Source organism: Myotis lucifugus, unplaced genomic scaffold (assembly GCF_000147115.1).
Source record: "Myotis lucifugus unplaced genomic scaffold, Myoluc2.0 scaffold_25, whole genome shotgun sequence".
Taxonomy (NCBI): domain Eukaryota; kingdom Metazoa; phylum Chordata; class Mammalia; order Chiroptera; family Vespertilionidae; genus Myotis; species Myotis lucifugus.
In genome coordinates, this window is record NW_005871073.1 from 4,185,892 (window position 1) to 4,208,300 (window position 22,409).

Sequence of the window (22,409 nt, forward strand, 5' to 3'; positions counted from 1 at the left end):
ATTAGAAACAGAAGAATTTTAACAGGGCTCTGAAAACAAGTTAAAGTCGTGCAACAGGCAAAATGAGCCAGAGGAAATACATGAGAGGCTTTTTAAATTAGGGATTTCCATGTCTTGGGGATGGTCAGTTTATAATAAGGTTTGTTTTTTTTTTCGTTTATATGAACAAATATTTAAGTGTATACAATGTGTTCCATACTTGATTGAGAACAGTAGGAACCATCAGGAAAAACAAAAATGAAAGAAAAAGAAAGTAAAGAGAAAATTCGAAAAAGTACATCCACTTAAGTTGTGTCAGTCCAGTGGGACAGACAGGTTGTAATATTCAGGCAGTAGTTAAATAAAAATTCAGATAGAATATTAAATGGTACATACTTACCTTTTGCATAAGAATATGAATAGCTAACATGTATTGAATGCTTACTTTACATATATTAACTTGTTTAATCCTCACACAACTCCGAGGTAGACTCCCCCACTCCCATTTTATAAATGAGAACACCGAGGAACTGAGGAGATAAGAAACTTACCCAAGGTTACACAGCTAATAAAGAGCAGTCAGAATCTGAATCTAACCTGTATGGCCCCAGACCCATGACTGAACACTTTGGCTGTATTGCCTCACATAGAATAAAATAAAACAGCTAATTTTTGGAGGATACTTGCTGAGGATAGTATATTCCTGGGTAGCATGGGGTGAAGGATCAGAAGAAGAGAAATTTGTATGTTGGAGAAGATGCAGAAGGAACCAAAAGCTTGGTTAAAGAATGCATATGGCAATAATACTACTAGTGAAAAATTATTTAGCACTTACTAGGTAGCAAGAACTATGCCTACACAAGTCTCCCATTTAATCCTGTGACAACTCAGTGAAATCAATATTGTTATCCTCAGTTTACCCAGATAGTAAACAACAAAGCTAGGCTTGGAATCCAGATGCTTGCTGGCTAATACCAAAGCCCAAACTTTTAACCCTTGCATTAATCTGTGGTAAGTGGGAGTGTAGTAAATATACTCAGATAAAGCTGAGCGGTCTTTCAGTGATTAATAGAAAACAAGATTATTTAGGTAGGGTGGACCGAGATTATGGAAAGCTTTGAAAACCAGACAAGGAGCCATTGAAGATTTTGATTAGGAAATGGCCTTTATTGTTCTAGTTATTATAAGGCATTCTTGTATATAATTAGGCTAGTCTATGTAACAGTTACCTATATTAAATGAAATAAATAGCTTGTGAAAGCATTTAGCAGAAAGTCTGGAGAACATAGTAGTCACTCAAAAAATATGAGTTGAATCTAAATCCTCTAAAGAACTTGTAAACTCTTTGCACTGAAGATAAGATATGAGAAAGGAATGCTCTAATAGTGCTGTCTAATAGAAATACGTGAGCCACAAATGCAACTTTAAATTTCTAGTAGTCATGTGAAACAGTGAAAGGAAAGTAGTGAAATTAATTTTAATAACATATTAATAACATTTTCTTAAGCCTAGTGTTTATTAATAAGAGATTTTATATCTTTTGGTACAAAGCTTTCAAAATCCATTGTGTATTTTACACTTATAGCACATCTCAATCCTGACTAGCCACATTGCATGTGCTTGATTGACACATGTGGCTAGCAGCTACCATATTGGACACCACAATTCCATAGTTGCATAGCATGGACTCTGGTGTCAGATGACTTGGTTTTGAATCCTGCCATTCCATTTCTTAACTGTATGAGTATGGACCAGTTACTTATAACCTTTCTGTACCTTAGGTTCTTTGATATATAAAATGAAAAAAAAAATGTCTCACCTACCTCAAGGGATTATTGTGAGAATTATGAAATAATATATGTAAAGCATATAACTAGGTTTCTGGCAAGTACTAAATGCAAATAAATGTTTATTAATCTTATCACACTTTTATTGTTGTTAAATAGCAAGCGTCTCTTATTTTCCATGACTTTCTTCTGCAAATGATTGATTATCCTCACCCAAACATTCCCATTTAAAATTCTAAACCAATCACTAAATAGCAAAGAAAGATTGATGAGTGATTGATGAGCTAGGAGAAAAAAGGTTGTGAGTGGAATATGTGTGGCGTTAGCCTCCACTATTACTACTGGTATTTCCCTATAGGGTGCAGATAAATTATTTTCAATTTGCTGTTGTACTTAACAGACTCATCAGATCTTTTCACTTTTAACCTAGCATCATTATAGATGCTCCCTTTACCAGGAAATACAATTCATGTCTAATAGTAATTTGGAGCTTTACTATCAACATTGAAATACAGAAAGTATTTCTTTGTCTTTTCTGTTTTTAGCCATTTGGGGTAAAAATGTATAGATTTATTGTTTTCTTTCCTTCTAAACCCTAGAGGAAAATGAAAAAATACAGTGATTTGTAACACCCTCTTGTGTAACTATCATTTAGATAAAAAAATAAAACGTCAAATTCCCAAAAGGTCCCCTTGTCTCCCCCCCCCACTCCCCAGTCAATACTTCTTCCAAATTAACCACTGTTATGTTGCTAATGCTGATTACTTCCTGGGTTTTCTTTATAGTCTTATCAACTAAGTGTGTAGTCTATTTAGTTTTGCCTGTTTTTGAATTTTTTTTTTAAAATCCTCACCCAAGGATATGTTTTTATTGATTTTTTTTTTTTTTTAGAGAGAGAGGAAAGGAGAGGGAGAGAGGAAAAAAACATTGATGTGAGAGAGAAACATTGATGGATTGCCTCCTGTAAGCACCTGGACTGGGAATTGAACCTGAAACCTTGGTATGTGCCCTGACTGGGATTTGAACCCATGACCTTTGGGTGCATGGGACAACACTCTAACCAACTGAGCTATACTGGCCTGGGCTGTTTTTGAATTTTAATGTGAATGAAATGCATATAATTCTTCACGTAACATGTGAGATTCATCCACGTTCTTGCATTTAGCAGCAATTCATTCACTTTTATTGTTGTATGGTATTGCATTGTATGAATATAGCACAGTTTGTGTGTTCTATGGTATATGGACATTGGTTTGCTTTTCCCCCCCCATTTTGGAGCTGTTATAAATGTTATGAACATTCTTATGCACATAAGCATGCATTTCTATAAAACACACCAAGGATAGAATTGCTAGGTCATAGAGAAGGCAGTCTTGAACTTTAATAGATAATGCCAAAATTTCCACATGGTTCTACCAATTGACATTTCTACCAGTGGTGTGTGAGAATTTCCATTGCTATATATCCTTAACAAAAAATTTTTCCAAGTCCAATAATTCTGGTAGGTGTGTAATGATATCTAATTGTGACTAACATTTTTTTTCTGCTAAGATAAATTTGGTAAGAAAGTATTTCTGAAATATTGACTAAGATGAAGCCTATGGTTTCCAATTTTCTGTGCTGTCCTTGTCTTTCAGTACCACAATCAAGAGTTGATACTTTTTAGAAAGAGTAATATAAAATTTTTTTAAATTTTATTTTTCAATTACAGTTTACATGCAATATTATTTTGTATTAGTTTCAAAAGGTATTTTACATTTTAATTGGATGCATGAAAGCAGTTAGTTTGAGATATTGTCCAATATTCTTTCTTTATACTTTTTATTGGCTTGTGTGAAAAACAGCTGTATTATTTCTAGTCATAATTACTGCTTTAAGCTGCCATTCCAGGAATTATAATAATTACTGAAATGAGAGGTATGCTCTGTGGTTTACAAAGTTGGATTTAATGAATAAATCTTTCCAGTTCCTCTGAGCCATTTTTTTTTTTGGTTAGATTAAAAAAAAAAGTACAATCATTGTAACTGATCTGGATGACATTGAGTGGCTGGTTTCTGTTGAGTGAAGTAAAACAGACTTTTAACAATTCGTGGGTAATATCTGAAAGGTAAAGTGACATGAGATAAATGTTTGTGTTTCATTCTGAAAATAACAAAAGGCATATGGAACCAAGATTTAACTTAATTGCCTAGTAATTTAATCCTGCTTTAAAAGTGCTTTGGCAAAAAGAAAATCGTACTGTGATTTCTTTTTGCACAATTAATACTAACAATAGAAAAATCATTAAGAAGATACAGATTTGAAAGTTGTAAATGCCAATTCAGTTTTATAAATAATTGATCTGTTTGTGCATTTAAAAAAATCATATGCACTAAAAAGAGAATAATTGAAAATTTTCTGGGTAAAATTGAGTTTTTAAAAATACCAATTTAGCCCTGGACTCTGTAGCTCAGTTGATTGAGCATCGTCCCAGGCAATAAGAGGTCGCTAGTTTGATTCCAGTCAGGGCACATGCCTGGTTTGCTGGCTCAATCCCCAGTAGGGGATGTGCAGGAAGCAGCCCATCAATGTTTCTTTCTCTCCCTCTCCTTTCCTCTCTCTTTCTAAAAAAATCAATAACAAACAATAACAAAATAAAAATACCAAATTTGATGAAAAATTTAAATTTCTAATAGAATATATATTCTTAAAAATAGAATGATTTAACCTCAGATTTTGTTCCATTATATAGTCATTTAGTAGTAGGATTTTAAGCTGACAAGTTAGATATTTTAAAAGGATTGATGTAAACTTCATTTGAAAACAATTATAATTTAAACTTAGAAGATAAATGGTTAAAATGTTAACTATGGTTTCACCAAATGTAGAGTAGTGTTAACATAAAAACATTCAAACCTGTAAAGAATTTGTGTGAGTTTACTTGAGTCAAACTATCAACAATTGCCAGGAAGCAGAATTCAACCGATTGGGATGATGCTCGGAGAATGGCTGTTTTCGCCTTGTTCTATACATTACAATCAAAGGAGGAGACATAGGTGGGTTACTTGAAATCCATGGTGACAGATTACAGAGGCAGGAGAAAGCAAAGTGCGGAAACCTCTGGGATTGGATAACTAGTAAAATGATAGACACATACTTCTTGCTTTTTTTTTTTTTTTTAAATATATTTTATTGATTTTTTACAGAGAGGAAGGGAGAGAGATAGAGAGTTAGAAACATTGATGAGAGAGAAACATTGATCAGCCGCCTCCTGCACACCTCCTACTGGGGATATGCCCGCAACCAAGGTACATGCCCTTGACCGGAATCGAACCTGGGACCTTTCGGTCCGCAGGCCGATGCTCTATCCACTGAGCCAAACCGGTTATGGCCATACTTCTTGCTTTTAGTTAAAGTTTAATTTCAGACCATCCTTTGTGGTTACTTTAGGTCTTTGAGTTTGCAAGACCACCATGCAGGCCTTCCCTGAGCTTGTCAGGTTAGCATGTGGCCCCTTTCATCCACAGTAGTAGAAAAATATGCTATATGCATGGTTATTTTTGATACTTAATAGGAATCAACCTTGTACCAATTAAGGTTTATTTGCTTTTTCAGATTGGTTTAGAGCTTGGAATATAAATTGGTTGCAAAACTTTTTAGTTTAAACTGAATTAATGGTTTGGATTTCTAAAAACTTTACACTTCCCGCGTAGAATCACAAAATGTCTGTGTTTTCTGGTAGTTGGGTAAAGGTAATGAATTTTATTTTAGGAAAAATAATGGAATACAAATTTGGATAAATGAAAGCCAAAGAGAGTTCTGGTTTCTTTTCAAAGATGATAAAGTTTCTGACAAAATTAACAGATTGAGAATAAAAATAAGAAAAATCTAAATATATTTTGTTGTTTTCTTTTTCATATTTGTGATAAATTTTGAAGCATATCATTTACTTGCTAGTCTTGTCACATCTGTAAGCAAGCACAATATTCTTTTAAAATTTAATGTTAACAGATTCCTGATGATAGTATGTGAAGATGTTGGCATCCACATTCCCAATGTTGTGTGTTGCTAATAGGTAGCCTGTCAAGACATTGACTATTTGCAAATGTATTTAAACTTTTTAGCCCTTTAAAATCATTGGAGCAGTTATATTTGACCCTCAGGTAAGCATAGTAAGTGTGAGTGACCTAGATCTATCTCATCATTTTTGCCTTTTAGTGTTTTCAAGTGGTCTTAAAGAGCAAGAGAACTCAGAGATATCTTTTCGGAATTGTTATAGTTAATCAGCTTATCACAACTGATAAGACAGGCAACATTTTATGTTAATAATTCTTTTAATTTGAATGAACCTACCAGTTCTAAATTGCTCTCTTTCAAACTGTCTTTGGTATATGCTGATTTTACCATGTAAATTATCCAACTCCAGTTATTATATACCAATTTACTATATACTCAAAAATTTTTAATCCACAATTAAGTTTAATCCCTTGTTAAAGCAAAAATGTCAACTTTATAGCACTTTGTTCTCTGCTTGGCAGTGTTTCAGAATCAGTTAAACAGTGAATCAACTTTGAGTCTTCTCAGATTATGTTCCATTGATTTGTATTGTTTTCCTTTTTAAACTTTTTAAAAAGTATTGGCCAAGTTTTCTTTTGTTTTGTTTTTTTATTGATTTCAGAGAAGGGAGAGGGGGAGAGATAGAAACATCAATGATGAGAGAGAATCATTGACCAGCTGCTTCACTACTGGGGACTGAGCCTGAAATCCAGGCATGTGCCCTGACAAGGAATCGAACCGTGACCTCCTAGTTCATGGGTTGACACTCAACCACTGAGCCACCGGCTGGGCTGTATTATTTTCCTTTTAGACCCCAATAATCTATCAAAAGAAAGACTGGGGTAAATAAAGAAAAAGAAATAAAATATGGTAGTGACAAGGAATATCAGGTTCTAAACCAGTGGTTCTCAACCTTCCTAATGCCGCGACTCTTTAATACAGTTCCTCATGTTGTGGTGACTCTCAACCATAAAATTATTTTTGTTGCTACTTCATAACTGTAATTTTGCTACTGTTATGAATCATAATGTAAATATCTGATATGCTATATGTGTTTTCCGATGGTTGCGACCCACAGGTTGATAATAAATAAACCTCTCATCTTTTACTTTTAAGATAAAGATACAGATATTACTGTGAGGGGGAATGTGGACGACTATGGCCTTCGAGACACCTTGAGCGTTGCTTCAACCGATTCCTTTGCTTCAGCAGCAGAGGTAGGTTATGTGTGTTCCTAATGAGGATTCGCATTCTTTGCCAGCTGGAGAGTACAGTTTTGCCATTGTGCTGTAATTTAGTTCAGTAGCCACTTATTTAGCACGTGGTAGATACCAGGATACAAAGATGAATATAGCATGAGTGAAAGTTCTCACAGGAGCTCATAATCTCTGCACAGAGGTGGACATGTAAACATATACTTTAAATAGGCACTTTTATATACTATGGATTATGGAAAGCAGTTGACCTTATATCAAGATTCTTAAAATAGTTCAGATCTTTAGCTCAGAAATCATACTTCTGAAGTGATTAGATGCAAAGATTTATATATAAAAACATTCACTTTGGCATTTTAATAATAATGAAAAACTGGAAATAGTTTAATGCTAAATTATGGTACATCCATAATTTTGAAATATTATATTGGCATAAACATGTCCCTAATCATTTTTAATGACATGGGAACATGTATTAAGTGAAAAGGATAGTATGTAGAGAGTATGATTGTGATTTTGAAATAGAAAAGAAAGAAAAATGTGTGTGTTATTTATTATTTAGGTAGAGAAAAAAAGACTAGATAAAAGTTCACTAATGTATAAATAATGATCACTGAATTATAAATTTATGGATAATTTGTTTTCTACTGAGATTTAAATTTTGTATCAAAAGAGAATGCTTACAAAGTGATCATCTTTTTATAATTTTTCTACTTAAAACAGGTTTAAAAATCACCAATAGCCAATTTTATCTTAGAATAATTTCATTTTTATGATAGATTTTGGATATTAATGCTGTTTTAAAAATAAAAATAGTATCACACATCTGTAATTGAATTCATGCTGTAGTGTGGAAATCTTTAGGTATTCTACCTAATATCCTGGGCCCTAAGCCTTGATTCTGCCTTTTTACAATCTCTTCTGACCATAATATTTCATCCTCTTAAGATTTTTCTGTGTATGTATATTGTCACTGCAGCTTACAGTATCATCTCTTGAATTATTTACATTTTTTTCTTATATTTTTTACGTGTAAGTTTCCAATAGACAGAATATACCTACTTGTTTTATGGAAAAGCTGTTTCCTTTTCCTTTGCTATCTGATATAGACAGGCTTATCTTTCTGTTCTTTTTTAAAATGTTTATTTCCAGCTTTATTGAGATATAATTGACATATAACATTGGGTAAGTTTAAAGTGTACAGTGTGATGATTTAATACACATGTATTATGAAGTAATTACCACAATGAGGTTGGTTACCACCTTCATCACCTCACATAATTACCTTTTTGTGTGTGTGTGTGGTGAGAACATTTAAGATCTATCTACTCTCTTAGCAACTTTTAAATATATAATACAGTTTTATTAGTTACTAGAGGCCCGGTGCACGAAATTTGTGCACAGGTAGGATCCCTAGGCCTGGCTGGTGATCAGGGCCAATCTGTGGGGCGACCAGCAGGGCGATCAGGGGGCCCCCACTGGCACCCACCTTGGCTGGCCTGGTGCTGCCCGCTCGCTGGCCCTGCCCCCCACCACCGGTTGCCTCCCTCTGCGGGGCAACCGGCAGGGCAATGGGGGGCCCCTGCTTGTACCTGCCTTGGCTGGCCTGGTGCCTCCAGCTGGAGGCAGCTCCTGTGTTGAGCATCTGACCCCTGGTGGTCAGTGCGCGTCATAGCGACCGGTCGTTCCATTGTTTGGTTGATTTGCATATTAGGCTTTTATTATATAGGATAGTTGCCATTAGATTCCCAGAACTTATTTATCTTCTCACCAGAGGTTTACACCCTTTGACCGATATCTCCACATTTCCCCCACCCCTCAGTCCCTTGCAACCACCATTCTACTCTCTTTCTATGGGGCTGGCCTTTTTCTGTTGTTTGTTTGTTTTGTTTTTGGCCTTTTTTCATTTCACATGTGAGTGATGCCATACATTATTTGTCTTTCTTGTCTGATTTATTTCACTTAGCATAATGCCTTCAAGTTTCATCCATATTATTGCAAGTGGCAGGATTTTCTTCTTTCTCATGGATGAATATTTCATTGTACATATACTATATATTGCATCTTCTTTATCTATTCATCCATGATGGACACTTAAACTGTTTCCATATCTTGGTTATTTTTTAAAATGTTGCAATGTACATAGGATAGCAGTACAGATATCTTAATATAGTGATTTTATTTCCTTTGGATATATACCCAGAAATGGGACTGCTGGATCACACAGTAGTTCTATTTTTACTTTTTTGAACAACCTCCATATTGTTTTCATAGAAGCTATACTAATTTACAGTCCCGCCAACAGTGCAAGAGTTCCCTTTTCCTCAAATCTTCACCAACATTTGTTATCTCTTATCTTTTTTATAATGGCCATTCTGAGTAGTATCTCTTTGTGGTTTTGATTTACATCTCACTGATGATTAGTGATGCTGAGCAACCCTTCATGCACTTACTTGGCCATTTGTATCTTCTCTGGAAAAATGTTTATTCAGGTCCTCTGTCTTTTTTTTTTAAATCCTCATGGGAGCCCGGCTGGTGTGGCTCAATGGTTGAGCGTTGACCTATGAAGCAGGATGTCACGGTTCAATTCGTAGTCAGGGCACATGTTGGAGTTGTGGGTCAATCCCCAATGGGGGGTGTGCAGGAGGCAGCCGATTGATGATGCTCTCTCATCATTGATGTTTCTATCTCTTCCTCCCTCTCCCTTTTTCTCTGAAATCAATAAAAATATATTCTTAAAAAAAAATTCTCATGGGAGCATGTGTTTTTATGTATTTTAGAGAGAGAGGAAAGGGGAGAGAGAGAGAAATGTCAATGTGAGAGAAAAACATTGATCAGTTGCCTCTCGTTCACACCCCAACTGGGTATTGAACCGCAACCTAGGTATGTGCCTTGACCAGGAATTGAACCTGCAATCCGTTGGTGTACAGGACGATGCTCCAACCAATTGAGCCACCTGGCCAGGACCCTCTGTCCATTTTTCAAATTAGATTGAGTTTCTTTGTCTTTGCTATTCAGTTGTATGAGATCCTTATATATTAACCCCTTATCAGATAGATGGTTTGCAAATATTTTCCTTCATTTCGTAAGTTGCCTTCTCTTTTTGTTGTTTCTTTTGCTGTGCAGAAGCTTTTTACTTTGATACAGTCTCACTTGTTTATTTTTGCTTTTGTTACGTGTGCTTTTGTGGTCAGATCCAAACAATTATTGTCAAGGAGCTTTTTTTTTGCCAGTGTCAATGAGTTTTTTCCCTATGTTTCTTTTAGGAGTTTTTTGGTTTCAGGTCTTATGTTTAGTCTTTACTCCATTTTGAGTTAATATTTGTTGAGTGATGTAAGATAGGGATTCATTTTAATTCTTCTACATGTGGTTCTCCAATTCTGCCACCATAGCGAAGAGGTTATTCTTTCCCTATTAGTATTCTGGCTCCCTTGTCTGATATTGATCGACTTTTATTACAAGGGTTTATTTCTGGGGCTCTCGAGTCTGTTCCATTGGTCTCTGTGTCTATTTTTATGCCAGTAGACTACTGTATGGTTACTGTAGCTTTGTAATACAGTTTGAAATCAGGAAGTGTGATGTCTCAAGTTTTGTTTTGATTGTTTTGCCTCTTTGGGGGCTTCTGTGGCTCCATATAAATTTAGGATTGTTTTTTTTCTGTTTCTGTGAAAAAATGCCATTGGAATTTTGATAGGGATTACAATGAATTTATAGATGGCTTTAGGTAATATGGATATTTTGACAATATTAATTATTCTGATCCATGAATATGTGATATCCTTCCATTTATTTGTCTTTTTCAGTTTCTTCATCTTAACAGTTTTCAGTGTACAGATTTTTCACCTCCTTACTTATATTTATTACTAAGTATTTTTTGGAAGCTATTATCAATGGGATTGTTTTCTTAATTTCTCTTTCTGATTATTGTTAGTGTGTAAAAATACAACTGATTTTTGTATATTGATTTTGTATCCTGCAACTTTACTGAATTTATTTATTAGTTCTAATGGTTTTGGTGGAATCTTTAGGATTTTCTTTGTATAAGATCATATCATGTGCTGAGAATTTTACTTCTTTCTTTTGAATTTGAATGCTTTTTTGTTTTTCTTACCTAATACCTCTGGCTAAGACTCCCATTACTGTGAATAGGAGCAGTGAAAGTGAGCACCCTGGTCTTGTTCCTGTTGTTAGAAGAAAAGCTTTCAACCTTTCACCACTGTGTATGTTAGCTGTGGGCTAGTCATATATGGCTTTTATCGTATTGAGGTACATTCCTTCGATGCCTAAAATGTTAAGAGTTTTTATCATAAAAGGATGTATTTTGTCAAATGCTTTTTATCTTTATGTTCTGTAGAGGCTTAACTCCTTGATGGTTTATAGGGAGAATAATTGCATTTTTTCCCCCTAGGAAGAACAATATACCTAATTGCTCTAAAGTTTCTTTATAATGTACAACTTAAAAAAATATTTGACAAGTGTTCATTGTACTTTGAATTTATTGTAAGTCACAAAAGGTTTGATACATATTTTTAAAAACCCTTAAGGAAAACAAAATGCATGAATACCACAAGAAGGACTTGATGTCTGAGAAACATCCAAGGAATGCTTCTAGGGTATAAATATATGATCTCAGAATGTGATCCAAGATAAATTCTTTACTAAGAAATGTTTGTCAAATTATTTTTAATTGCATTTACTATATGCCAAGCCCTTAAATTAGGAAAAACTATTTTAATGAAGAAAGTTAGTAAGAAAATAATATCAGAACTGCTTGGGAAGTTAAAGTTTGTGATCATTTGGAAGCTTTATTCAGAATTACCAGAAAGAATTCTTGCCTCTTTAGATTAAAATAAGTCCTGGCATAGGCTTTTCTCTAAGCCTGGTCAGTCATTCGTGAAAGTGATTAACAGGATTTTCCTATATAAGCTTTGCCAAACATTGGTTTGGAACTACAGCCTTTTTTCTCTGAAAAGTCTATTTTTAAAATAATAGTTTTATTGAGATATAATTCTAATACTATAAAACTTACTCTTTTAAAGTATGTAATTCAGTGGTTTTTAGTATATTCACAGAGTTGTACAACTAGTACCACTTTCTAATTCTATAATATTTTTATCACTCTAAAAAGAAACTCTATTAGTAATTACTCCCTTTTCTCATCTAACACTTCCCTTCCCCCACCCAGCTCTTGGCAACTACTCTAATCCACCTTCTGTCTCCATAAATTTGCCTATTCTGGACAATTCATATAAATAGACTTATACAATATGTGATCTCTTGTATTTGACATTATTTCACTTAGCATGTTTTCATATTCTGAAAAGTCTTTTCAATGTTAGGATACCACTTAAGTACTCTCCTAACTCAACCATCTGTTAAAGAGATTGTCATTTAATAGGTAGAAACTAATATTACAGAGAGAGCAATTTTTAGCTTTAGATTTCATTTTTCTTAGAATTACCCCTCCTTAAGGTATGTATGTGTTAACACATACATAAATTGTAGGGGGATCTTTTTTTGAATGCTGCTCTTTAAAGAGAAAATTTTATTTCTTACTAGAGGCCCGGTACACGAAATTTCATGCACTGGAGGGATCCCTCAGCCCGACCTGTGCCCTCTCGCAGTCCGGGACCCCTTGGGGGATGTTTGCCTGCCGGCTTAGGACCATTTCGCCATGGGGATCAGTGGATTCAGCTGCCACCCTATATAATAAAACCCTAATATGCAAATCGACCAAATGGCAGAACGGCCGGTCACTATGACATGCACTGACCACCAGGGGGCAGATGCTCAGTGCAGGAGTTGCCCCCTGGTGGTCAGTGTGCTTCCACAGGGCGAGCGCTGCTCAGCCAGAAGCTGGGCTCATGGCTGGCGAGTGCAGCAGTGGTGATGGGAGCCTCTCCCACCTCCACTGCAGGTGGGTGGTAAGGAGCAAGGGGTCCCGGACTGTGAGAGCCCTGGACTGCGAGAGGGATGTCCGGCAGTCAGACATCCCCCAAGGGGTCCCGGACTGCGAGAGGACGCAGGCCGGGTTGAGGGACCTCCCCCTCCACCCCCACCCCCCTGCACGAATTTCATGCATTGGGCCTCTAGTATAGGATAATTCAAATATGTCTACTAATGAAAGCTTTTGCTACCCCCCTTTGACTTGCTAGCACTTTATACCAATCCAAAATGATACACTAACAATAATACACAACGGGACAAGGATAAACATTTAGAATAATCATAATCTGAAAAGAGAGGGTTATATCTGCAATTGCAAATTTCTGTTTCTTGAATTATCTTACTTCCTCTGGAGTCAGTTTTGTCTGTTTATCTTGGGCTTTCATTCTTGTGCTGACAGTTGTTTTTTCTCTCAACTTTGAAAGTGTACTTGGTGACTGGATTGATTTTCTTAGGTAGATTGTGTGGGTTTGCAGTGTTTTTTGTTTGTTTTTCCCACAAAAAGGTGAACAAGAGAGCAAATGGGGCTCATTTACTTCTTTGAGGTGTGTTAATTGGCAGGCTTTTCTTTAGGATTAATGTTCTGGAAATAGCCTAGCAGGCAGGGTGCACCTGGATACAGAATGCAGAGGGCCTTATTGTGGGCGGGGCCATCACTCACCCTAGCCAATTTACTCTCTCCAGGCAGCTTTAATAATTTTTGGTTGAATTTTTTTTTTTACTACAAGCTGCCTTCCTATTCAGGGATGGAGGGGAAGGGGCAGGGAGTAGAATGAGATGTGGGACTACTATAGACTTTTGTCTAATCTCCCATTTTCAGTCCCTCTTCTTCAATCCTGCTCTCACACCTGCCAACTTCAGGCCTGGTGCTGTTTAAGACTGCTGCTTAGCAAATGTCTACCCTCAACAAATATATTTCCTCCTGAATTTATTCTAGATTGTGGCTTCCTCATCTATTTCATCTGTCCACACACTTGGATTTGCTTTCCCAGTTTGGGAAAATTTGTGTGTCATTTTGTTACTCTTAGTATGGTTTCCACTATTAGTTATTTGTTGCTGTTTAGTAAATTACCCAAAATGTCGTGTCTTAAAACAATAATTAAATTCAGGTGCGGGCTTGGGGCTGGTGCTGAGGCTGAGGGGCCTGCCCTTGGCCTCATGGGTGCGTTCTTGAGAGTGAGACCCTGGGCCCTAATTTGGAGATTGTCAGGCAGAGGTACATGTCTTTGTCTTAATCTAGATTAGATTAAATACTGAGGCCTCCACACTTGGGGTTAGTGGAGGCACAAGTGTTTTAGGAGGTACCTTCTTAAAATTTAAGGTTAGTGGGCTGGTTTTCTGGATCTTGGGCCTTACAGTTAGTCCCGTGAGAACTGAGTCCTAAGGGCTAATCCAGGGAGCCTGTTGTTTAGGTATTTAATTCTGAAGTCGCATATATAAGATAAGGAGGACTTTTAGACTGAACGTGCCTATCCAAAGCAACCCACCATTTTTCTTTTCTTTTCTTCTTTTTTTTTTTTAATATATTTTTATTGATTTCAGAGAGGAAGGGAAAGGGAAGGAACGATTGATTGGCTGCCTCCTGCATGCCCCCTACTGGGGATGGATCCCGCAACTCAGGCATGTGCCTTGACTTGGAATTGAACTGTGACCTCCTGGTTCATAGGTTGAGCCACACTGGCTGGGTAGCCCATCTGAAGTATGTTGGCTGGGATACAGTCATCTGAAGGCTTAACTGAGGCTGGAGAATCTGTTCCCAACATAGCTCACTTACATGAATGGCATGTTGGTGCTACCTAAGGCAGAAAACCTAACTTGCTCACCACGTGGACTTTTCTGTAGGACTGCTTGAGTATTTTCACAACATGGCAGGCACCTCGCTTCCCCCAGAGGAAGGGATCCAAAAGAGAGCGAGATGGGAGCAGTGACTATTGTGATCTCACCTCAGAAATCACACACTCTCATTGCTACAATATCCTATCGGTTACACATGTTAGTCCTGTTCAGCATGGAATGAGACATTACTGGGAAGAGAGAGTCATTGACGGCCACTTTGGAGTTATTGTTATTTTCTTTTTTATTTCTTTTCTATTAGTGAAATATGGTATATAGTTATCCTGCTTTCTTTAACTGTACTAGTAAGTTCTATTTGTAATTTTAGGTGGTTGATCTTAAAGGAAAACGTAAACATGTAAGAAATAGTCCATATTAAAATGGAACTTAGCCTATTTCATGACCCATACTAGTTTTGAGACTTTCGACATTTCTTTCATGTTTGTTCAGAGGCTTTTAAAAATATAAAGGCTTTAAAACATATTACCTTACATTCAGCACAATTATTGCTTGCTAAGGAAGATGAGGGTCAGCCCCTCTTGCACCTCATGGAGGGCAAGGGAGAAGTAATTTAGGGTGTTTGAAATCTTGAGGGAATTCCAAAACATTGTTTGTACTCGTTGGTACATCTTTGGGTTTTATCTGTTTTTTATTGCTGCTGTTGTTGTTATTGACTTGTTTGATTCCTTACATGGACATTTTATGATACTTATGAACTATGGGAGATAACTAATAAAGTGGGATGGTGCTTTGATGGAAACCAATATAGTATTACTTTTCTGTTTAAAGAATTTTAAATAAGTTCTTGAAATGTACACTTTTGAGGGAAGAATGACTTGGAAATAAAGGACATTTCAAAAGTTTCAGCTAGAAAAAAAAGAACCCCTTTTCATGGTAAATTGCCCATTTAAACCATGTTACAGACTCTGCTTCAGAAGACACATCTCAGCTCTAATAAAATGTTAATCTTTTTCGGAAGCCTTTCAAAAAGTTTTTGGAAATTTTGTAAAAAAATCCTTCCTAGAAACTATATTCTAAAATGAGAATTTAAGCCATTGTTTTAGATTTGCTTTTTGCTATAAAAAACTCAAGATTCATTATTTAAATACATGTTTCTGAGTTACTGTCTCTTAGGAAGAGTTGATGATAATGTTATCCAGTGTCAATCTTCAATATGATGTATTTTCACAGCTGCAAGCCTATTTTAAGAGACCTAGTTAAATGATCACCTCAGCCAAACCAACAAATAAGCAAGGTAGACCAATAAATCAAGACTTGACTCTGGAATCTTGTTGGATTTGTTCACTTCTTATTAGTATGAATTATTTTATGTGGAGAGTTTAATTGGAGCTCCAGTTTCCTCAGAATTTTTTCCTACTGGTAGGTGTACATAGCTTCTATTTGTTTTGACAGTGGTTCAAAACTTTAAACTATTTAATATCTAAAAAATTTTCATTAGAAGTTATTTTTTTTAAAACCCGTTAGGTTTTGTGGGTTTTTTTTTAAACCTCAAACACTTTCCAGTAGTATAATATATCTTTCTTAAACTACGAGGGGAAATACTACTTAAAAGCAGAAAATATATGATGTCAGATATTATCTCCATTTACCTTTTTTTCCCTTTTGTTTCTGGTCTAATAGTCATATTTATACTATCTTAAATATTGTTGATGCTTAAACTTTTTCTTCCTTGGCTTTCTGGATAGAGCTGATAGGAGAGTACAGTTTGATATTTAAGAGTATAGCCTTGGCCGGTGTAGCTCGGTTGGGCATCGTTCCGTGCACCGAGGTTGCAGATTTGATTCCTGGTTAGAGCTTGATCCCCAGTAGTGGGGGATGCAGAGGTAGCCAGTCGATGTTTCACTCTTACATTGATGTTCCTTTCTCTCTCCCTCTCGCTCTAAAAATCAATACAAAATCTTAAAGAAAAGGAGTATAAGCTCTGGTATAAATGCCTGGGCTTAATTTAACTTCTGTTTAGTTGTGGGACTTGGGGCATGTGCCTCTAATCTAAACCTCTGTTTCTTTATCTGTAAAATGTTGATGATAAAAGTATCTACTTTATGAGTTATTGGAAAGAGTAAATGAGATAATCAGGTCAGGCATTTAGCACAGCGATGTGTGAATATGAATTACAGCATGGAGAAATACTGCTAGAGTAGTAGAGTAAACACCTGTACACATCTCCACAAAAGCATAAAAACATTAGCAAAACTTTTCAAAATAATAATTTTTAGAACTCTGAAAATTAATGAAATACTTGTAAAGATTCAAGGAGCATTGTTCAAGAAAAATGGCTGAATCTCCTTAAGAATAGTGAACTTTGTGGGTACTTAACTTGCTTTATTGCCATCTCTTTCTTCACAGTTAGTCTTAAAAACCAACAGTCTCACAACTATGGTAACTTTGAAAGCAGAGGCTCAGCAGCCACTGGAAGAAGCTTAGTGGCCTTGAAGCTTCTCAAAAGCCCCATCCCTAGAGAATTGTCACTATTTGACTTGCAGAGCTCCGTTCTCAAGACTTGTCTTTTATTTGACCTAACTTAGAGCTTGCTCTGTACAAAGAGTTCTGTCCCTTGGGCCTTTGTTGAAAACAGTTAGTGATAATTGTTTAACATTGCAGCTGACTGAGCTGGTGATACCAGCTAGGGCTAACAAGAGGCTGACCAAAACGCTTAAAAGAAAACATTGGGCCATGAGATGTTTATAGGGGTTTTTGAAAAGCTCCAGGATATTTCTGGGAATCTAGAAAGCCACAAACATGGCAGGGCTATGTATGTGTGCAGGAAAAAGCTTAGAATTTCCTAACCTCTCATCTCTGGTTGACCTTGATGTTCTTTTTTTTTAATTAAAAAAATTAAATTACAGGTGATGTGCAGTATTATAGTAGTCTTAGATGTACAACATCATGATTAGACATTTGTATAACTTACGAAATGATCACCCCGATAAATCTAGTACCCATCTAACACCATACATAGTTATTACAATATCACTGACTACACTAGGGGCCCAGTGCATGAAATCGTGCACCTTGAAAGAACTGTGGGCTGTGAGGCTGTGGTGGGCACAGGGGTTGGTCTCGGCCCATCCTCCGCGTCCATGCCTGGTCCCTCCCGCCACACCCCCAGGTCCCCTGCTGCCGGCAGCCTTGCTCCCAAAGCCTCAGCTCCCACGCACTGATGGCACTGGCCCTCTCACACCCGCTGATGGTGTGGAGCAATTGGGGCCAGCGCCAGCAACGGGTGCAAGTGGGGCCACTGCTGTCAGTGAGTGTGAGCAGCGGCACTGCCCTGATCGCCCCTCAGGAGCAGGAGGAGGTGGAGAAACCCTCAGGGGTGATCAGGGCTGGCAGCCACTGCTCGCACCCACTGACAGTGCCAAGCAATCAGGACTGGCGCCAGGCACCAGCAGCGGGTGTGAGTGCCAGGCGGGACTGTGGTGCGTGGGAGCCAGGGGAGGTGGAGAAGCCCTGATGGGTGATCAGGGCCGGCAGCTGCTGCTCGCACCCACTGATGGCACCGAGCAATCAGGACCGGTGCCAGGCGTTGGCAGCATGTGCAAGCAGCAGCTCCAGCATCGGCAGCAGGTGCGAGCACCAGGCGGGACCGAAGCACCTGGGAGCAAAGAATTTTCAGTAACCACCAGAGGCTTGCCCTGATGACAGTGACAGGCGCCTCCCGCCTTGGTGTGGCACCTCAGTTCACCTGCTCCACCAATCCCACCGTGGCCAACGCCCATCATGTTCCACGCTCTGCTGCCTGCTGCCGACACCCACCATGTTCTGCATGCACCCCCTGGTGGTCAGTGCATGTCATAGCGACTGGCTGTTCAGTTGTTCCACCGTTCGGTCTATTTGCATATTGGCCTTTTATTATATAGGATTCCTTATGCTGTACTTTACATCCCCATGACTATTTTGTAACTACCAATTTGTACTTCTAAATCCCTTCACCTTTTGCTCCCATTTGCCCAATCCCCCCCTCCCATCTGACAACCGTCAAAATGTTCTCTGTATTTATGATTCTGTTTCTGCTCTGCTTGTTGTATTTTGTTTGTTTTATAGATTCCACATGTAAGTGAAATTGTCTGGCATTTGTCTTTCTCTGTCTGACTTATTTCAATCAACACAATACCCTCTAGATCCATCCATGTTATTGCAGATGGCCAGATTTCATTATTTTTATGGCTGAGTCCTGTTCCATTGTATATATGCTCCGCTTCTTTATCCACTCATCTATTGATGAACACTTAGATTGCTTTCATATTTTGGCTATTGTAAATAATGCTGTAATGAATATATGGGTGCATATTTCTTTTCAAATTAGTGCTTTGGGTTTCTTCAGGTAAATAGCCAGAAGTGAAATTGCTGGGTCCTTCTTTGTCTCTTTACATTCTTTATTTTAAAGTCTGTTTTGTCTGCTATAAGTATTGCTGTCACAGCTTTTTTGTTTGTTTCCATTTTTCTGAAATATCTTTTTCTATTCTTTTGCTTTCAGTCTGTTTGTCTTTCGATCTAAAGTGAGTTTCTTGTAGACATCATATGTAAGGGTCTTGTTTTGTTATCTATTCAGCCACCATATGTCTTTTGATTAGAGCATTTCATCTGTTTGCATTTAAAGTTAATAGATATGTACTTATTATCATTTTATTATTAATATTTTTTACCTTTTTAAAATCTTCTTAAAGAAGACTCTAACATTTCTTGTAATACTGATTTGGTGGTGATGAACTCCTCTAGTTTTTTCTTGTCTGGGAAGCTCTTTATCTTTATCATTCTAAATGATAGCTTTAAAATCTTACTGAATAGTTTTTATGGCTTAATCAAATTGAGTATATTTTGATGTTAGTGAGATCTGGTTTTCTATTGTTCATAGTATTTTTCCTATATCATTGCAGTCTGTTCTAACCCACTGTAATGCTTAGCTTGCAGAACACAGAGAAGTCCGGCATTCTTACAGTCTGGAGTCTCTTTGCCACTGCCCTTTTTATGAAGAAGCCATGCATTTAGTTGAAGAAGGAAAAATTTACTCAAGAGTGCTGAGGTACCACTTCAGTTTTGCTTATGCTTATGAAAAATATTAAGGTACTATTGCTATGTTTGTATGATATTTATTTAAAATGTTAATGAGAATAGGGGAAAGTATATTTTTAGGCTCAAAAAAATTTTTTTACATATTTTGTCAGTATTGAAAAGACATGTGTTTCATGTTAAGTTCCTGAGGTTAAGCCTTGTTTGAGTCCAAATTTGTAGTAGCCTTGATCTTGAATGCAGTGTAACAGTTGTCTCCCCTGTTTATTACATAGAACTGAAATGCTGGAGTGCCTGGGAGACAGTGATTTTCTTGCCAAACTTCACTGTATACGGCAGGCTTTTCAGGTATTATTTTTAAACATTAAGTGACTTTACCCAGCCACTCACCCCACCCTCATGCTATAGAGTCCAGCCGCATATAAACAGGACAGCTCTTTGCTCTTGTTATTGTTATTCCTGATGGCAAATATAAAGTCCACCAAGTTTATGTTTCCTGCCTCCTGTTTCCCTTCATTTGGCTTCATTTGTCATTGTCCTCTCCCATGGCTTCCCAGGTCCACCCCACCTTGTCAAAACAGGATATTTTGATGCTGCAGATGTGTACAAATAGCTGCCTAAAATAAAAATCCTACTTTTTAAAATTACCAATTAGTATGTGTTCTAGATCGTTTTTTATTTGAATCATTTGTAAAATTATTGGTTTCCTAAAATGAAATAATGTCGTTAAACAACAAAATTATCTTTATTTTCTTATGTCTTGGGGCTATGTATCATTTATTTTGGACTTTCTAATATTAAATTGAACAGAATTTAAATTCAGATTTATTTCCCTTTAATCTTTTTTATTATAGGTTTCAAGAACTCATTTTATTTTAGTAAATTAGAGCTTTCTCTGTGGTCTGAAATAGTGCCACATACAATGCATTAACTGCATTAGAGTTATTTGTGCTTAGATGTGCTATACAGTCAAGTGTCCATTCAAATTCATTACAGGTCTCTTTTTTCTTTGTGTGGGGATGGATATTTTTTCAGGTTATTCTTTCAGAAACAGCCAATAGGATATTCCTTGCTGAGAGTGGAAGGAAAATTTTATCAGCGTTAATTGTGAAAGCACGAAAGGTAACTTGTTTTGTTGGCAAGTTATTTTCATAGTTGTTTCTATTGGACTGATGATTAAAATGCATTTATTTTTTAATAGAAAAAACAGTTTTTGTAGATAGTTGCAAAGGTTCACATAAAATAAATAACCCAAAGAGCATAGCTTTCTGCTTGTGCTGAATTGTTTTCTATGTATAAAGCCCACTCTGTTTTGATCCAGTTGTTTCTCATAAATTATTCCCGATTTGCCATAAGATCTATGAATGTCATGGTGAGCATCATCATTAGGTCTGCTAACAATCACCACTATTATTATTTTGAATACCTCTTCTCTTAGCTCCCTTAATTCTGTTCAGTAAGAAGGTTCCAGGAAATAATATAGACCTCAGAAATCTGAAAATGCAAATTGAGCTGCCTCTTCCTCTCACTCATCTTCATGGGACTGGATGAGTCAGAACTAATGAAAAGAACTTCATTAAAACTATAAGGAACCACTCTTCTGTATGCAAGGTGTGTCCAGATGATGAAGAAAACCAAAATAAACAGGCTTTCCTTGAACTGTTTGAATACCCGGCTTTTAGACCCAATCTATTTGAACCTCAATCCCATCATTTGAATAATAAAATTATATTTATGGTACCCTATTTCAGAGGATTCTTATGGTGATTAAATAAGTGATAATTGGGAACGCAAATTTTTTACAAAGTGTAAAATAAATGAAAGATGATATTAACTACTTGCAATTCCCACTGTTAATTTTATGTTGCTTTCTTGGCGTTCCCATGGCAGATAAGTGGTTTGAACTAGAGTTCCTGCTATAAGAGTAGAAGTGCCTCAAAAGCATTAGATGGTATCTTCTATGACCAAGTTTTCACCTTAAGGACTGACCTAAATAAGCGTACATGTTTGAGTATTAGGCACTTTGCTTATGACATTTTACAAATGTTCTCAGTTTTGGCTTCTTCAAAATGTTGGGGCAACAAAATATTAAACCAAATGAATATGGTATACCTTGAAAATTTATTTTAACTCAGTAACCTAATCTAATGAAGACCTAGCAAAAATTGACTTTAAGAGTAACTCATGTGCTTTGCAGGCTTGACCCTTGTTATGAGGTTGAGTTTAGGATTAAAGTGTGTTTTCTTCTGCAGAATCCAAAGAAGTTTGAAGATGTTTTTGATGAAATGATCTATTTTTTAGAACAGACTGATCATTGGGATAGTACTGAAATGGAACTTGCTGCTAAAGGAGTAAGTTCAAATTTTTTTTATATTCCCCTTGGTTATTTACACATAATATTTACATAATTTGAGGCCACTGTTTTTTGTTTTTGTTTTTGTCCTTGTTAAATGATAGTAAAACCAATTGTGTGGTAGTAGTAATGGCAGAGACATAAACAATAGCAACCACAGGCTTTATACATGGGGCAACAATTGAAAAGTATTGTTTTTTAAAAAACCTTTCTCTTCCCTTCCTCCTTCCC

The 22,409-nt window shown here is 36.6% G+C and overlaps 1 protein-coding gene across 1 annotated transcript in view; it reads left to right on the forward strand.

The window, feature by feature from the left end:
* MIGA1 (mitoguardin 1) overlaps positions 1–22,409 on the forward strand; it is a 71,483-nt gene that overhangs the window by 36,357 nt on the left and 12,717 nt on the right. The window contains exons 8-12 of the mRNA XM_006086104.3: positions 6,918–7,018; positions 19,720–19,838; positions 20,101–20,173; positions 20,861–20,947; positions 22,078–22,176. Coding sequence (XP_006086166.1) covers positions 6,918–7,018; positions 19,720–19,838; positions 20,101–20,173; positions 20,861–20,947; positions 22,078–22,176 — 479 coding nt within the window. The remainder of the gene's footprint in view (positions 1–6,917; positions 7,019–19,719; positions 19,839–20,100; positions 20,174–20,860; positions 20,948–22,077; positions 22,177–22,409) is intronic.